Source organism: Passer montanus, unplaced genomic scaffold (genome assembly GCF_014805655.1).
Source record: "Passer montanus isolate IOZ18808 unplaced genomic scaffold, ASM1480565v1 scaffold69, whole genome shotgun sequence".
Lineage (NCBI taxonomy): Eukaryota > Metazoa > Chordata > Aves > Passeriformes > Passeridae > Passer > Passer montanus.
In genome coordinates, this window is record NW_024372036.1 from 2,411,428 (window position 1) to 2,427,934 (window position 16,507).

The following is a 16,507-nucleotide window of genomic DNA, read 5'->3' on the forward strand; positions in this document are numbered from 1 at the left end:
TTATTACATGAAGTGAGCAATTACCCCTGCATTTTTCTGGTCTGGAAGACATTTCTTCTTTCCAAGATGGAATTGTTGGGTTTAGGACTAGTGAGTGTACCACAGCTCCCTGTCAGGAGCAGCAGCTGCAGAGAGAGCTTTTATCTGGGTATTTTCCATTTTGAAACTGTGTTTTAGGTGTTGGGATCTCAGTACAATTATTTGCTGATGGAAAAGGAAATAGAATAGCTGAAAACAAATGGTAATTCTTATTTTTTTCCTTCCTTTGAAGAGAGGGGCACTTTGCCAAGGTTACCATAAGCAGTATGAGCTGAAAATTAAAATCAATATTTGAATTTCCAAAGATTTTGTTAGAAATACCAGGAAACATTTTTAACTGTGCTTCTGCCTTTGGAATATTTCTGTTATTATTTTAAATCAATGTACTTGGGAGCTTTTTGCAGTTATGGGAGGTTTTTCCTTCTTTTCCCTTTTCTTCTTGTTTTAGCCTTTTTTTTTCTTCCTGTTTTGCATCTTTTCCTTTTTCTTCCTGTTGTAGCCATATTGATGTTAGTAACACATACTGATATTAACAGATATTGATAATAACACATTTTGATATTAAAGCAGAGGGAAAGTGTTGGATTGGGTGTTTCAGTCCAGTGGCATTTCTGAATATCCAGAAAAGATAAGGGTTTGCTTTTGGTATCTCTGCAGCACTTTTGGAGGTGGAAATGGACTTTTCTCCAGATATTTCCAAGCTTTTTTCTGTCCTACACAATCCACTCTGTTTAATTAGCAGCCCAGGATTCGCAGATTGGACATTATTGAACTGCTTTTAACTTTATTATAATTATTGCTGCACTCATTGCTCCATAGATAAAAAATTCTCCATCTGTTCAAGGACATTTTTTCCTCTCAGAAGTATTTGATGATTTGCTGGTGTTTGATAATTTTGTTGGTAGAATTTAACTTTCACAGCCACTGTCACAATATTTTTTTTTTCCCCACTGGTTTGGCAAACTGAAAGCACGTATCAAACTTTAAACTCAGAATTAAATAATCATTGTTTTGCTCACAGTCTCTTATTTCCCCAGCAATTACGTTCAAAACCCAAAAAACTGTCCTTATTTAATCAAGGATGAATTAATTAATCACTAAATATCACATATTGATATAGATTTTGTCTGGTTTGAGTACAACTAGTACTCAAAGTTTGTGTACAGCTGTTCTGGATGTGCATTTTAAACTCCTTTTTTTTGCATTTTAGTACTGATTAAAGTAATCCTTGAAGCTGTTTCCTTTAAGGCAATTCATTTTTAGAAGTTACTCCTTCAGTTTGGGACTATTTATTATAATATAAAGATTTTCTACAAAGTTGATTTGTATTTAATCAGTTAAAAGTTTATTTTTGAAGTGGATTTGTGGTAGAATTAAAAATTTTGGATCTTTTTGTGACGCTAAAAGAAAAACAGCCAAGGTCAGGACAGTCTCACAAAAGCAAGGACTGAAACAAAAACCCTTCTGAAGTGGAGAACCTGGCCAGAATGAAGTGAAGCGAATCCTTGCCTGGATTAATACAAAATTTTAGTGTATTAAAAAAAAAAATCTTTTTTTTTCAGGTGTGCAATTCAGATGAGTCCTAAAAAACAGAAGTGAGAGATGTTTGCAGGCACTGTGGTTTGGTTTTTAGTCAGCTTTGAGTTCTCTTTGGGCTGAGTTGCACTTTGGATTAACCCCTGCTCGCAGTGTGAGCACAAATATCTGCAGGGGCAGGGACAGGTGGTTCTGCTCAGGAAAAAAACCAGGAAAATCCAAAATCCTGCAGAATGAAGAATGTGCCATGGTCAGAAATGCTGCTCCCTGCCTGTGTTTGGGTCTGCAGGACAATTCTCAGGCACTGCCTCAGCTTGGGTCTGTCCTTGTCTCATTCTTTGAGTGCCTTTTTCCCCAAAATCCTGAATTTCAGTGCTGAGCTTTCACTCGGGACCTGGAAATCAAAATGTGCCCTTGTGGAGTAGGAGCTTGTGGTGTGTTGGACTTGAGGCAAACCCTGGGTTTGTTCCATAAAATTGGACATTATTTAGTAAGAATTAAATGAGTTTTGTGCCCAGTTTTAAAGGAGAAATTAAATTTTCGGTGTTTATTTCTCCATTTCTCCCTGAAATGCTGTCAGCTCCCTCCGGAGCTCTGGAGCTCGTTCTTGGATCCTTAAATCCAAGGTGCAGTCTAGGATTGGGTCTCCACCTTCCTGGGTTTTCTCTGAGGGAAAAACTTTGCTCCTTTTGCTCTGAGAAAGGTTCAAACCCAGCAGGAGAAAGTGTTGCATCTGAAAAAGGAGAAAATAATTAAAAGTCACATGGCTGGGAAAGCTGTGAATGGAATTTGTATCATCCCTTCTCACAGCTGAGCCTTGTGTGAATACTGTGTTTAAATATTGTATTTTCAACCATGTTTTGTAAGAAAAAATTATTAATTTCTGATAAACTGGGCATTTGTGAGGCTTCTTTCAAGGTTCTCTATTTGCTATCCAAGTTTTACATTCCTGTGTATGTATCTAATGTATTTTTGAAGCTTGAAGCTTCTTTGATACGCTGCTAAATAAAAAGCAGATTTACTTTTAAATTTTTTTTAACTTTCTTTATTTTTTACTTTAAAAAAATAACTCCATGCTGTCATGTTAATTTTTTAAAAAAATATCCTTGATTAGTAAAGAGATCTTGAATGAAAATTAGTGGTAGGATAATACTGGGTTTTGCCTTCAGAAAAACCCTTGATAATAAACCAAGTGTATTCTTGCTATTTTAGCATATAATTCCCAAGAAATTTCTCCTTTCCAAGATGTTTTTGGGAAACCACTCTACCAACTTGCCTGTGTTTTAGAAAGGAATATAAAATCCACAGTCCATGCTGAACATTTGCCATGCAGTTTTGGGGCCATGCTCGGGAACCCCCAAGCTGTGGTAGTTTTAAATTTTTTTTTTACTTTCCCTTTTTTTGTACTTTAAAAAAAAAAAAAAATCCCCATGCTGTCATGTTAATTTTTAAAAAAAATAACTTTGATTAGCAAAGTGATCTTAAATGAAAATTAGTAGTAGTATAATACTGGGTTTTATCTTTGGAGTTTGATAACAAACCAAGCGTATTCTTGCCATTAAAATGTATAATTCCCAAGAAATTCTTCTTTTCCGAGATGTTTTTGGGAAACCACTCTGCCAACCTGCCTGTGTTTTAGGAATATAAAATCCATGGTCCATGCTGAACATCAGCTGTGCAGTTTTTGGGGCCATGCTCGGGAATCCCCAAGCCGTGGTACTTTTAAAAACTTTTTAATTTCTTATTTTTTGTATTTTTTTAAAAAAATAATCCTATGCTGTCATGTTGATTTTTGTAAAATATCTTTGATTAGCAAAGAGATCTTCAACGAAAATTAGTGTTAGCTTACCACTGGGTTTTGTCTTTGGACAAACCCTTGATAACAGACCAAGCGTATTCTTGCCATTTTAGCATAAAGTTCCCAAGAAATTCTTCCTTTCCAGGATGTTCCTTTTGGAATTTGGACACCACTCTGCCAGCCTGGCTGTGTTTTAGAAAGGAATATAAAATCCACTCTACGTGCTGAATGTCAGTCGTGCAGTTTTGGGGCTGTGCTGTAATCCCTGAGCCATGGTACTTTAAAAAAATAATCCTATGCTGTCATGTTGATTTTTGTAAAATATCTTTGATTAGCAAAGAGATTTGAAATGAAAATTAGTGGTAGCTTACTACTGGGTTTTGTCTTTGGACAAACCCTTGATAACAGACCAAGCGTATTCTTGCCATTTTAGCATAACGTTCCCAAGAAATTCTTCCTTTCCAAGATGTTCCTTTTGGAATTTGGAGACCTCTCTGCCAACCTTCCTGTGTTTTAGAAAGGAATATAAAATGCACGGTCCATTTTTGCACGTGGTGAGAACTTAAATTTGGAGTTTAGATCATTTAGAAACTGAAGTCTTTAGAAGTGGGGTCACAGATTGCTGAGTCTCAGAACATTTGCCGTGCAGTTTTGGGGCTGTGCTTGGGAATCCCCAAGCCGTGGTACTTTTTAAAAACTTTTTAATTTCTTATTTTTTGTATTTTTTAAAAAAATAATCCTATGCTGTCATGTTGATTTTTGTAAAATATCTTTGATTAGCAAAGAGATTTGAAATGAAAATTAGTGGTAGCTTACTACTGGGTTTTGTCTTTGGACAAACCCTTGATAACAGACCAAGCGTATTCTTGCCATTTTAGCATAACGTTCCCAAGAAATTCTTCCTTTCCAAGATGTTCCTTTTGGAATTTGGACATCGCTCTGCCAGCCTGGCTGTGTTTTAGAAAGGAATATAAAATCCACTCTACGTGCTGAATGTCAGTCGTGCAGTTTTGGGACTGTGCTGTAATCCCTGAGCCATGATACTTTAAAAAAATTTTTTTAACTTCCTTTTTGTTTAACTTTAAAAGAAAATAATCCATGCTGTCATGTTAATTTTTTAAAAAATATCTTTGATTAGCAAAGAGATTTGAAATGAAAATTAGTGGTAGCTTACTACTGGGTTTTGTCTTTGGACAAACCCTTGATAACAGACCAAGCGTATTCTTGCCATTTTAGCATAACGTTCCCAAGAAATTCTTCCTTTCCAAGATGTTCCTTTTGGAATTTGGACATCGCTCTGCCAGCCTGGCTGTGTTTTAGAAAGGAATATAAAATCCACTCTACGTGCTGAATGTCAGTCGTGCAGTTTTGGGGCTGTGCTGTAATCCCTGAGCCGTGGTACTTTTAAAAAAAAATTTTAAACTTCCTTTTTGTTTAACTTTAAAAGAAAAGAACCCCATGCTGTCATGTTATTTTTTAAAAAAATATCTTTGATTAGCAAAGAGATTTGAAATGAAAATTGGTGGTAGCTTACTACTGGGTTTTGTCTTTGGAGCAGGATGACAGACCAAGCGTATTCTTGCCATTGTAGCGTAAAATTCCCAAAAAATTGTTCTTTTTTTGGGAAATCACTCTGCCAACCTGCCTGTGTTTTAGGAAGGAGTATAAAATCCGCGGTCCATGCTGAACATCAGCTGTGCAGGTTTGGGGCTGTGCTGGAATCCCCGAGCCGTGGTCCATGTGAAAATGCGTTGTGGTTTCACCTTAACATTTCCCAGACATTTCTCCAGCTCCCAAACCCCTCAGTGTGACACAGTGGGGAGGCTTTTTTCCCCTGAAAAAAAGGCAGAAATGAGGTCCAGCTGAAAGCTTGTGGGAGTTTAAAGCGTGTTTACAGTGCTAAGAGGAGAATCTTTGGCTCCTGTGCTGCTGTTTCATATTCATGAACACTAAATTCATTCACATTTGATGTGTGTAGCCCTGCTGAAAGGCAAAATAAACCTGCTGGAAAACCCTCAGCTAAGAATTGGGTATTATCAGGGAGAAGAAAAAATATTTGCTTAGGTTTTATTTACTTTAATCATTCTACTGCTAATTCCAAGATTTTCAACAAACAATTTTGTTGTTAGTTTAAAAAAAAAAAAGTTTGGTACCAAATAAAAATAGTATTATGTGATAGCTGTTGAAGAGAGCCAGTTTTGGCTGCTGAATATATTGCATCTAATTTATTGCCCCATTAGCTGAGAACAAAATTCTTCTGTATTTTTTTTTCTTAGTCCATACAGAATACTTTTGAGAGTAATTTAATATATATGTGTACAGCATTTGGGGTTAGATTTATATCTCAATTTATGCTTCCAAACATGACTTTGATTATATCATTTAAAAAAGAAAAATCAACCCACTTTAATATGCATCATGCTCAGATTTTTGTGCAAAAGTGGAATGTCTTTTCCTTTCTGCCTAGGCTTATTTTTAGCCCAGTTGCACATAGGTCTAATTTACTGTAGACTTTTCCTTCAGAAAAAAATAACAATTTTGTTACAAAGTAGGTGTCACCAAGAATTAAACGCCCGACCCGTAATTTCTCACACCTTTTTTCTGGTAGGATAAATCACCACCTGGCAGAAGTCTGATTTATCAGCCTTTTGGTGAAGTGTTTGGTGGTGATGTTGTGTCAAAGGTGGACCTTGTTCCTCTGGGTCCTTTCCCTTAAAATCAGATTTATGGCCTGGGGCAGCAAACGTGTCCCAATTACAGGTGTGGGACCAGTTCCTCTCTCAGAGCTGCTGTGTGCTCTTGAATTTCTGAGATTCACAGCTTCTGGTAAATGAGATTTTGCCCTGTGATTTTTAGTATCCTGTGCTTTAAAATAAAATTTGATCATTTACTGATACTCGGCCTGGACTTGGATTTTTGTGTAACACGCCAACGGTGCATTTGTGATAAATCAGAGAGTTCTTCTTTTATTGTTGTATGTGGAGCTGACTGAGCACTAATAAAACATTTTAGAATATTTTAACACAACTCCACTTTGCTCTTTTTCACCACGAGACCCAGACTGAGCTGTAAATTCTGCTTTTAGCAGAAACCTCGAGCAGGCCTCAAAATCAGCCACAAGAAACGAGCTCAGTGTCCTAAACCCCAGCTCCATCAAATTAAGGAATTTTTGTTTCAGTGGACTGTTGGCCTTTCAGATGGAATATGGTTCCCTTCCCAATGTCATGGGCTTTTTTCTCCACATGCATGGACGGCCCCAGGATTTTTTTTAGGCTTTTTTGTGGGTTTTTTTTTTTTTTTTACAGCTATGCTTTCAGTTCTGGATGACGTTTAGCCTTTGACCCAGGCACTTTCTTACAATAAACAGTTTGTTGATGAGAGCAGCTGCTGGGAAGATTGTTTCCAGACTGTTCTGCTGCAGCTGAGGAAGGAGAGGAAGCAAAATCTGGGATGCACCTTACAGCCTCCTCCCCTCAGAGCTGCTTTGTGCTGAGCAAACCTCCAGCACCTCTTCCCATCCTTCTCCTGGCACCCCAATTCCCAAGGAATGCTCTGCTGAAGCCGGGGGAGATGCAGTTAAAACAAACTCACTGTGAAGACCATAATTAATGTCCTTATGCATTATTTTCAACCTATTTACCTATTATTCCCAACCTATACTTGTTATTTCCATCCTTCTTCTGGCGGCACCCCAATTCCCAAGTGGAAATCTTTCAGTTCTGGATGACGTTTAGCCTTTGACCCAGGCACTTTCTTACAATAAACAGTTTGTTGATGAGAGCAGCTGCTGGGAAGATTGTTTCCAGACTGTTCTGCTGCAGCTGAGGAAGGAGAGGAAGCAAAATCTGGGATGCACCTTACAGCCTCCTCCCCTCAGAGCTGCTTTGTGCTGAGCAAACCTCCAGCACCTCTTCCCATCCTTCTCCTGGCACCCCAATTCCCAAGGAATGCTCTGCTGAAGCCGGGGGAGATGCAGTTAAAACAAACTCACTGTGAAGACCATAATTAATGTCCTTATGCATTATTTTTAACCTATTTACCTATTATTCCCAATCTGTTTACCTGTTATTCCCATCCTGCTTCTGGCACCCCAATTCCCAAGTGAAACTTTCTGCTGAAGCCAGGAGAGATGCAAATAAAACAAACTTGCTGTGAAGACCATAATTAATTTTGTTATGTATTATTTTTACCTATTTACCTCTTCCCATCCTTCTCCTGGGACCCCAGTTCCCAAGTGGAACTCTCTGCTGAAGCCAGGGGAGATGCAGATAATCAAACTTGCTGTGAAGACCATAATTAATTTAGTTATGTATTATTTTTAATCTATTTACCTCTTCCCATCCTTCTCCTGGGACCCCAGTTCCCAAGTGGAACTCTCTGCTGAAGCCAGGAGAGATGCAGATAATCAAACTTGCTGAAAAGACCATAATTAATTTTGTTATGTTATTTTTTTACCTATTTACCTCTTCCCATCCTTTTCCTGGCACCCCAATTCCCAAGTGGAACTCTCTGCTGAAGCCAGGAGAGGTGCAATTAAAACAAACTTGCTGTAAAGACCATAATTAATTTTTTTTACCTATTTACCTCTTCCCATCCTTCTCCTGGGACCCCAGTTCCCAAGTGGAACTCTCTCCTGAAGCCAGGAGAGATGCAGAGAGAACAAACTTCCTGTGAAGACCATAATTAATTTCCTTAATGTACTATTTTTAACCTATTTACTCTCATTTTTCATTATTTTTCTCTACAAAAATTAACATTCTGACTTATTTTTCATCAGTCACTGAATCCTGACCTGGGCCCTGCTGCCCCTTTCCCAAGATGGGCTGCTGCCCGATTGGATAAATGAATTTTCTGCCTACACACGGTGCTTTTTAAAGCTAAATTTAATTTTGGATTCAGATTTAGGCAGGGATTTATGAGCAGTTGCTGGATGAGCAGTCCAGGAATGGGTTGAAATCTAAGATGCTTCGTGTTCAAAGAGATGGGGCTGCAGTAAAGAGGAGAAGGATACCTTGCAGCACTTTGTTAAAAATCTTTCCCTTTTTTGGATGAAGTATTCCACATATCAGTTGGGAAAATGGATCCACTGTGTTTATGTAATGCAATACTTGTTTTTAAAAACACCCTGAAGAGTGGAGACAAAAATAAGGCACTTGACTAAGTGTCTGGAATGATCGTTCAGAAATGATGAGCTTTTTCTGCCTCTCTTCAGCCCAAACCCAAAATAACCTCTGGAGACTCCCAAAAATCAGATTGGTTGGAAATTCAAAAAGTGACCAACCCTGCCATCTTTCTGAATGTTCTGCTGTGCTTTGTGCAGTCCAAATCTCCTGCTTTGCACCCTGTCTCAGTTTAGGAAATATAAAAATATTACTAATAAACTGAAACAGATTTCCAGGCTGTGCAGAATCCTGGGAATGCACAGCAAGTACCAGCCAAGTAACTCCAGTTCATGAGAACATGAAATGAAAATGTGTCTCAGTTGTAGGACAATAAAATCTTTATGAAGTTCTTCAGGCCATGGGGAAAGGAGGGAGTGGAGAAATGGGGATTTAAAAGGTTTTTACCCTGTGAACAAAACCACCACTGGTGAAAATAATGGCCTGAAATTAATGGTAAACAGTTAATATTAAAGGAGTTTTCTAAAAACTTCCTAAAAACTGGATTAATTTGAGTACTTTGTGTATTTCCAGATTCTGAATGTGTTGTAAAAGAGGTTTTTGTGTTTGAAAGTTCTGTTTGTTCCCTTTGTTCCAGTTGTTAGAAAATCCATCTCCAAGCTGGCACTTCCTTAAGTCTGGGTGTGAATGTGCAGTTTGGGAATGTTATTAAATATTAATGATATCAGCATTTTTATTTTTATTTTTATTTTTATTTTTATTTTTATTTTTATTTTTATTTTTATTTTTATTTTTATTTTTATTTTTATTATGTGAGATCTAATACTCATTCCTCATCCTCTCCACTTTCTCTGTGATCCCCAAGATATAATCTTTCCTTATTTCTCTATATCAAATTTTTGCACCTGTATTTTTTTTTCCCCTTTCATTTTTTCAGATTTTTCCTACAGGAAAAGTTGTTGTATTTTGCTTTTAAGGGAAAACAATGCATTTTAATGAAAGGTTGAGGTAGTAAACTTAACATATAGCATTTTACAAAACCCCGTTAAAAGGTGGGGTTTGAAATTAATAAGGACAGTAGATAACATCATTTTTCCTGCATATTGTGTATATTTACAGTAAGTAAATATATTTATATGTTGAAATATATATATGTAAAAATATGTTTTTATATATATATATATATATGTATGTTGGTATATTTATACATTTTTGGTCATGTTAAATACTGTTTCTGTTGGATCCAAGAGATGCTATGGAAGCTCTCCAGAATATTGTGTATATTTACAGTAAGTAAATATATTTATATGTTGAAATATATATATGTAAAAATATGTTTTTATATATATATATATATATGTGTGTGTGTGTGTGTTGGTATATTGATACATTTTTGGTCATGTTGAATACTGTTTCTGTTGGATCCAAGAGATTCTATGGAAGCTCTCCAGTGAATAATTTAAATTTAACACCTTCAAGGCTGTTGAGCAAAGCTGTGTAAGACAAGGAGCACATGGAGATATTTTTTGTCTGTAAGAGTGTGAATTTTTATATTTCAAGTTGAACGCCAAGGACAACCCTTCATTAAAATATTTCCTTTCCTATCACTGCTAACAGAGAATCCAATATATACATTGGAGATCCTATTTGAATTGTGTAATACTCCTTTGGGAGCAGGAAATTCTGGAAAAAAAAAAAAAGCAGATTTTAGTCCAGTTGGAGGTGTGATGTCTGGTTTTGCTTCAGACAGGCTCCTCTAAAAATTGGGTGCCTTATGCCTGTGTAATCCTCACTTGCTTGCAGTTCAAAAAATAAGCATAAAGATATAAATATATATATATAAATATATATATATAAATATTTAAATATATATATATATGGTTTTGTGTCTGTGTGTAGATATATATATACATACATACATATATATATATTTTTAAAAAGGGATTTAATACTCCCTCAGCTGATAAAACATGAATCAGTGCATCAACTGGAAACTTCTCAAAAATAAAGGTAGTTAATTGAAAATCATTTAGATTCTATACAGAGGAGGAAAAAAAAGGTTTTAAATCATGTTCTGTGTCTCCAGAAAGTGAATATTTGGCCTCGCTTCACAAGCACAGCTGAAGTCAAATATTTTAATCCCAGTATTGAGTGTTCAGGTACAATATTTTAATCCCAGTATTGGGTGTTCAGGTACAATATTTTAATCCCAATATTGAGTGTTCAGGTACAATATTTTAATCCCAGTATTGAGTGTTCAAGTACAATATTTTAATCCCAGTATTGGGTGTTCAGGTACAATATTTTAATCCCAGTATTGGGTGTTCAGGTAGAGCATCATGGCTCAAATCCTCTCCTTTTCCCTCACAGCAGAGGAGGGAGCTGATGGAAAATGTTTGTTTTATGGCATTGTATTTTTAGCTTTCGTTTCGTTTCGCCTCCATGCTTTTAATAGGAACCAAATTAAAACGGAATTTAATAGGAACCAAATGAATTTAGGCTGTGAGTGAATTTTGTCTCAACAAAGAATTCCATTGATGGGGAGTTTCAGGCCTATGGTAGGAAAGAGCAGCTCCCAGATCTGCCCAGTTAAATTGCATTTATCTGTGTGCATGAACATGCAGATAAAAATAAAAATCCACATCCAAATCCTGCCCGTATAAACAGATTGTAAGAATAAAGTCTTGGATTTGGGTTTATTTTTAACCATTATAACTGGGTGTGCTCAGTGCAGAACTCTCATTGTTTGACAGAGCCCAGGTGCAAATAAAATCTTCCCTGTCAGGAGCTGTAATTTTGTTTATTTTATACTACAGCAGAGAAGGCTCCAGATGCAGCTGGTTTTTGTCTCCCTCTTCCCTCCTTGTTGTTCAATCTCAGCCTCTAAGTGAGCATTGGGGAAAAGTGAAACTTAATGATTATGAAATTAAAAACAATTTCAAACAGCAAAAGCAAACTTCTGTTACGGAGCATTTCTGCACACACCTGACCAAACTCTTAAAATCACAGAAAGCCGATGTGAAATCATTAATAAAATCAGCTTTTGCTCTTCCTTCTTCGTGTTACAATTACCACAGTTTGTGCTGATGAGTGGGGAGTGTGCAGTAGCTGAATTTTGTATTTCTGGGAATTTTGGGAATTACTGTCCTCTGCATCTCCCTTCTTGCTCAGAGCTTTTCATTCAGTGCCACTCTCAGTGTGACAGTGTCTATTCTCCTGGTGTGTCCCTGAGAAATTCCCAATCTCTCCTTCCTTCTCTTCAAAAGATTTCAATTGAGCTTTGGAATGTGAGAGGTGTTGGGTGGTTTCTGTTGGTGCAGTGCTTTTCTGCTTTTAGTGACTTTTCTTTAGAATGCATTGAAATTACATTTTTTACCATTTAAAATACAGGTTAGAAGCATTTTCCTCCTATAAACATTAAACTTGTAGATGTATATTTTATCTGAAAAACTGAGTGGCTCTGTTGTCACTGAGCTGTTTAGTTGGGATGAGAAATGTAATTCTTACTTTGAAAAAGAAGGGAATATCTTTGCGTTAGGGTATGTACACTTGAAAAGTGTGATTGGAAGAAAAACTCCACAGTTTTATAGGAGATAATGGCTTTAGGATGGAGGAGAATAGAATTAAATTAGATATTAGGATGAAATTGTTCCCTGGCAGGGAGGGCAGGGGCTGGCACAGGGTGCCCAGAGCAGCTGTGGCTGCCCCTGGATCCCTGGCAGTGCCCAAGGCCAGGTTGGACACTGGGGCTGGAGCAGCCTGGCACAGTGGAAGGTGTCCCTGCCATGGCAGACATGGCACTGGATGATCCTTAAAATCCCTTCCAGACCCTTCTGGAATTCCGTACTTCATGAAAATTTAATTTAGCTTAGCTTCAGTTCTGCCCAAAACAGTTTCAGCATTTATTTGTGCCACCCTGCGAGCAGCTGAGTTATTGAATGTACACAGCAGTCACTGGTCGGTTGTGAAATGCAGATTTTCCACGATGAGTCGCTGCAGATCCTGTCAGAGCCCAAACAGCTGCAGCTTCTGGGACTCCAGAATCCTTTAAATCCTGGAGCAGCATCTTCCAGGATTCCCAGGAAGGGATTCCAGCAGTTTGGCTGCTCCCTGCCCTGTGCTGGGTGCCTGGGCTCTCCCAGAGGTGTCCAGGAGGTTCCTGAGCCAGCTCCTCTCGTGGCTGTGGCCACCAGAGGCTGCTGCAGAACGGCAGATGCTGCTGGAACAGAGAGCTTGGCAATTCCAGCTGGATCCTGGGCTGAAATCCCACCGTTCTGACAGGATTGTGTTCCTGTTCAGGGGGCTTGGAGCAGAATTTAACCCTGACTTCGCATATAAGTTCATTTCGTTATCCAGTAATGTTATTTTTTCTGTGCCAATGTAGTTGTGGGATGTTCAGCATCCCTGTTCCTGGAATGTTGTGGGAAGGAAGTTCTTACAGTAAAAATTAATTTTTCTACTGTGACCAGTACTTCAAACTTTGTTAGACACCTGAACCCATATTTTCTTAGGAATTTGTAAAAATGCCCATCCTTGATTCTGTGTTTATATTTTTGATCAGCTCAGTAAGCACATGGACATTATGGGGGAAATTAGCTTGAGAATTATACACATATAACAATTCTTAAAATGGTTCAGGATGTGTTAGAAGCAGTGAAAACAAGAAGTTTGCCTAAAATCTATGGGGAAAAATCACTTGAAATAATACACTCAGGAGAGTAAGTGGCTGGAATTGTGTGGCACATTTGTAATAATGGAACAGCACACAGAAATAGGTGCTGTTTTGTTCTTTCCAGAAAATATTCTGTGGCAAAAACACATCATCATTTCTGACACAGCCTCAAGCACTTTCACTATTTATTTACGGTGCCATCACACTTTAATCACCTTTATTTTGTAACTTAATTTCTGTCAGACTGTAAACCCAGCCTAAGTTGAGTTAAAATTCTTTTTCTGTGTGTAGAACTTGCACATCCAGTGCTGCTGAGTGAATTTCTGTGTTTGGAAAGCGATAGGAAAACACTCTCTGATTAAGCACAGTTTTTCCATGTTCTCCCTGACAGAAATGAAAGCTGTAATTTTTCTAAATATCAGTTACAGCCAATCAGTTACTGTGGGTATGTAAAACAAGGAGGATAATGTGTAAGGAATTTATTTATTCTGTCAAAGCTCTGAGTGAAGGTGCAAGTCAAAGAAATGCTCACAAAATCTTTAATCATCATCACATCATCATTTATGATGCAGAGCAGAAAATAGAAAAGGGGGGGAAAGGAAATATTTAAAGATATGTTATCCAAGAGTTTAGGCAGAAAATATTCAGGGGGGGCTTTAGGAAAGCAAGATATGAGGAGTAATTTCTTTGTAGCTAAAATTTAGCTGCTGAGTTTCTCTTAGTCTTGGGGCTTGGAACCAAGTGTTTGACAGAATTTGGGAAAAATTATTCTTTTCTTTGTGTCCTGTTGTGCCACTGGTGCTGCAGGGCTGACAGCACAGGCAGCAGAGGCTGTGAAATTTGAGAACAGGTCATTTCTGGGGGTGGAAATCCAGAGAAAGGTGTTGGGAGCAGGAGCACTTCTCTCATTCCTTCTCCAGGTAGAGCAGTGGGGTGTGGAAAGGAGGAGTAATTCTTGGTTAGATAACTGTTTATGGGAAGTTTGCTCTCAGTTTGTGGTTTGTGGCTTTTGAGGAGCTGGGCTGGAGCTCAGGCACATCTCGTTCAAGGGCAGGAGAGATCAGTCCTGCCTTCAGCACCCACACAGGAAATGTATTCCAGTTCCCAGATACAGCAGTGGTGGGAATGAGGGGTGTGGGTTTGGTCAGGACCCACACCCCTCATTCCCTTTTGGTTTAAAAATCAGATCTCTTCCTCTTGGAAATTTGAGGGCAAGAATCAGAAGTGCCTTATTTCCAGTCAAATTGAAGCCACAATTTTTTTATGGTTTCATTTATCACATAAAAGACAACTTTAACTGTCTGAAATTGAAGCTGCACACTGAGCAAAAAATCCCAGAATCTGTGTTTGTGGCTATTCCTAAAGTTGTGGCAAACATTTCATATCAAACCTCTCAGAGCAGAATTTGTTACCTCCAGAAAGAGTGAATGTGCAGCAGTTGGTTCAGGGTGTCACCACAGGGGTACTAACAGTAGTAAATCATCCCTCAGCTGAAGGTGTGACCTGCTTTAGCAGATACTCCACTGAGAAATCAGTAAATGGGTTTTTAAACTGCTGGTTTAGCCTTCAGATTGAGTCTTAGTTGTGGGAAATGAATTTGTAGGGAATTCTCCAAGCCTGACAGAAGGCTCACACAGTGCATCCGTGTGCAAACCTTGAGATAAGAAATGCTGACTCAGAAATGCCGTGGAATAGAACAAACTTTGTTGGGAGAGAAATGGAACTAGAAAGAAGTTTCAAAGGATGGCCTTGAAAATAAGACTGGATACTTTGGAGAAACAAAACTGTGAAAGATGCATTGTAGTGGGACCCACGAGGGGTAATTTTAGATGATTGGCTTGAAGGCATCTACAGCATGGTGTGGCTAAAGCTGATAGGCCAAGAAACACTTACAGTGTATTGTAATTAGGAAATAATTGGCTTCTGATTGTGTTGGTGTGAATTATAACATCTGTATTGTCTCACCCTTCTCATGAGACTGAAAATGGAATAAAAGTTTTTAAAACACATCTCAGTTGCCCCATCTCTGAGTCAGAAAAAGGCTTAATCCAACACTTAGTGCTGGATTAAAGAGCTTCTTCCAGCAGAGGATCTCAGCATGCTGAGCAACCTGCAAGATGCAGATGAATGTGTGCACTCCATGCTTCAGAGTGTAGGAAGACACTGCAAACCCTGCTACAGAGAAAAATGAAGATTAATTAGTCTTCAGAGGATTGTGGTCTCAACTCTAGGACAGCGTCAAGCATGAGCAACAGAACTTTGTATTTGAAGAGGAAAAATTTCCCTGTTTTGAAGTAGAAGATTGCTTGAATAAAAACGTTTTTGGAAGAATGTTGGTGTGTCCTCACATGGGGTGATCTCTCTTTCTCATCCTCTTGCCCTTGCCCACAGGAAATCCATCTTGCTTTCCTGAAATGGCTGGAGGGGAACGTGGATGCTGAGGGACTGAGGGCATCCAGCAAGGTGTCCCTGAAGTTTGTTTCATCCTGTGAGTCCAAGGTGGAGGTGACTCCGTCCCTGGTGCCCGTGATCACGGAGATGGGGAGCTTCTCCTCAGAGCATTTCAGCCTCAAGACCTATCAGCAGCATCTGCAGACCAAGAAGCTGGGCAAGATCCTTCTCTTCACTGAGGTGACCACGACAACCATGAATCTTCTGGACGGGTAAGATGGGGATGCAGGGTATCCCGAGTTAACTCTCTGATTGGGAATTCATAATTGTGGTGACACACAATGCTCAGAGAGGAGCTGGACATGAAGTGGAGAACTTTATGTTCACAGGATATTATTTGGTAATATATAAAATATTGAGCCATAAAGGGTGGGGAAAGCTGAGTGGCACTATCAGCCTTTTGGTTGGTAGTGGAGTTTAATCTTTATTCCTCTGAGCATCACCCTAAGAAAATTTGATTTAATAAATATTCATATTTAGGAGATTAAATGCATTCTCTAGTGCAAATTATTATCTCAGCCTTTCACTTGAGAAGACTCATACCAAGCACGTTGTGCCTTTAATTTTTAACCTTCCTGTTTTCTCTCATTTCTTTTGCTGAATATTTCCCTAAAATGCTCTTTAGTGCTTGGTTTGTGTTCTTAAAACACGAATTAGAGCTCTGCTAGAGGTGCTTTCATCATCACACAGATGACCCTTGTGAATGAGCTGTGGGATACCTTAGAGAAGGTTCTTCATTAGAGTTTAAATGGAATTAAGTGATAGGAAAATCACAGTTACTAAATCTCAGCCTGGAGTCTGTGTACAAAGGCTGTACTGTTGTGTTTAGTGGAAATTTGGTGGAAAAAACTGTCTTGGGGAAGTTGTTGCTCTTCAGGACAGAAACTCCAA

At 38.4% G+C, this 16,507-nt stretch overlaps 1 protein-coding gene across 1 annotated transcript in view; it reads left to right on the forward strand.

Annotated features, from left to right (window-relative positions):
- Positions 1-16,507, forward strand: part of HLCS (holocarboxylase synthetase) — a 118,804-nt gene that overhangs the window by 25,683 nt on the left and 76,614 nt on the right. Inside the window, exon 6 of the mRNA XM_039729291.1 lies at positions 15,557-15,828. Coding sequence (XP_039585225.1) covers positions 15,557-15,828 — 272 coding nt within the window. The remainder of the gene's footprint in view (positions 1-15,556; positions 15,829-16,507) is intronic.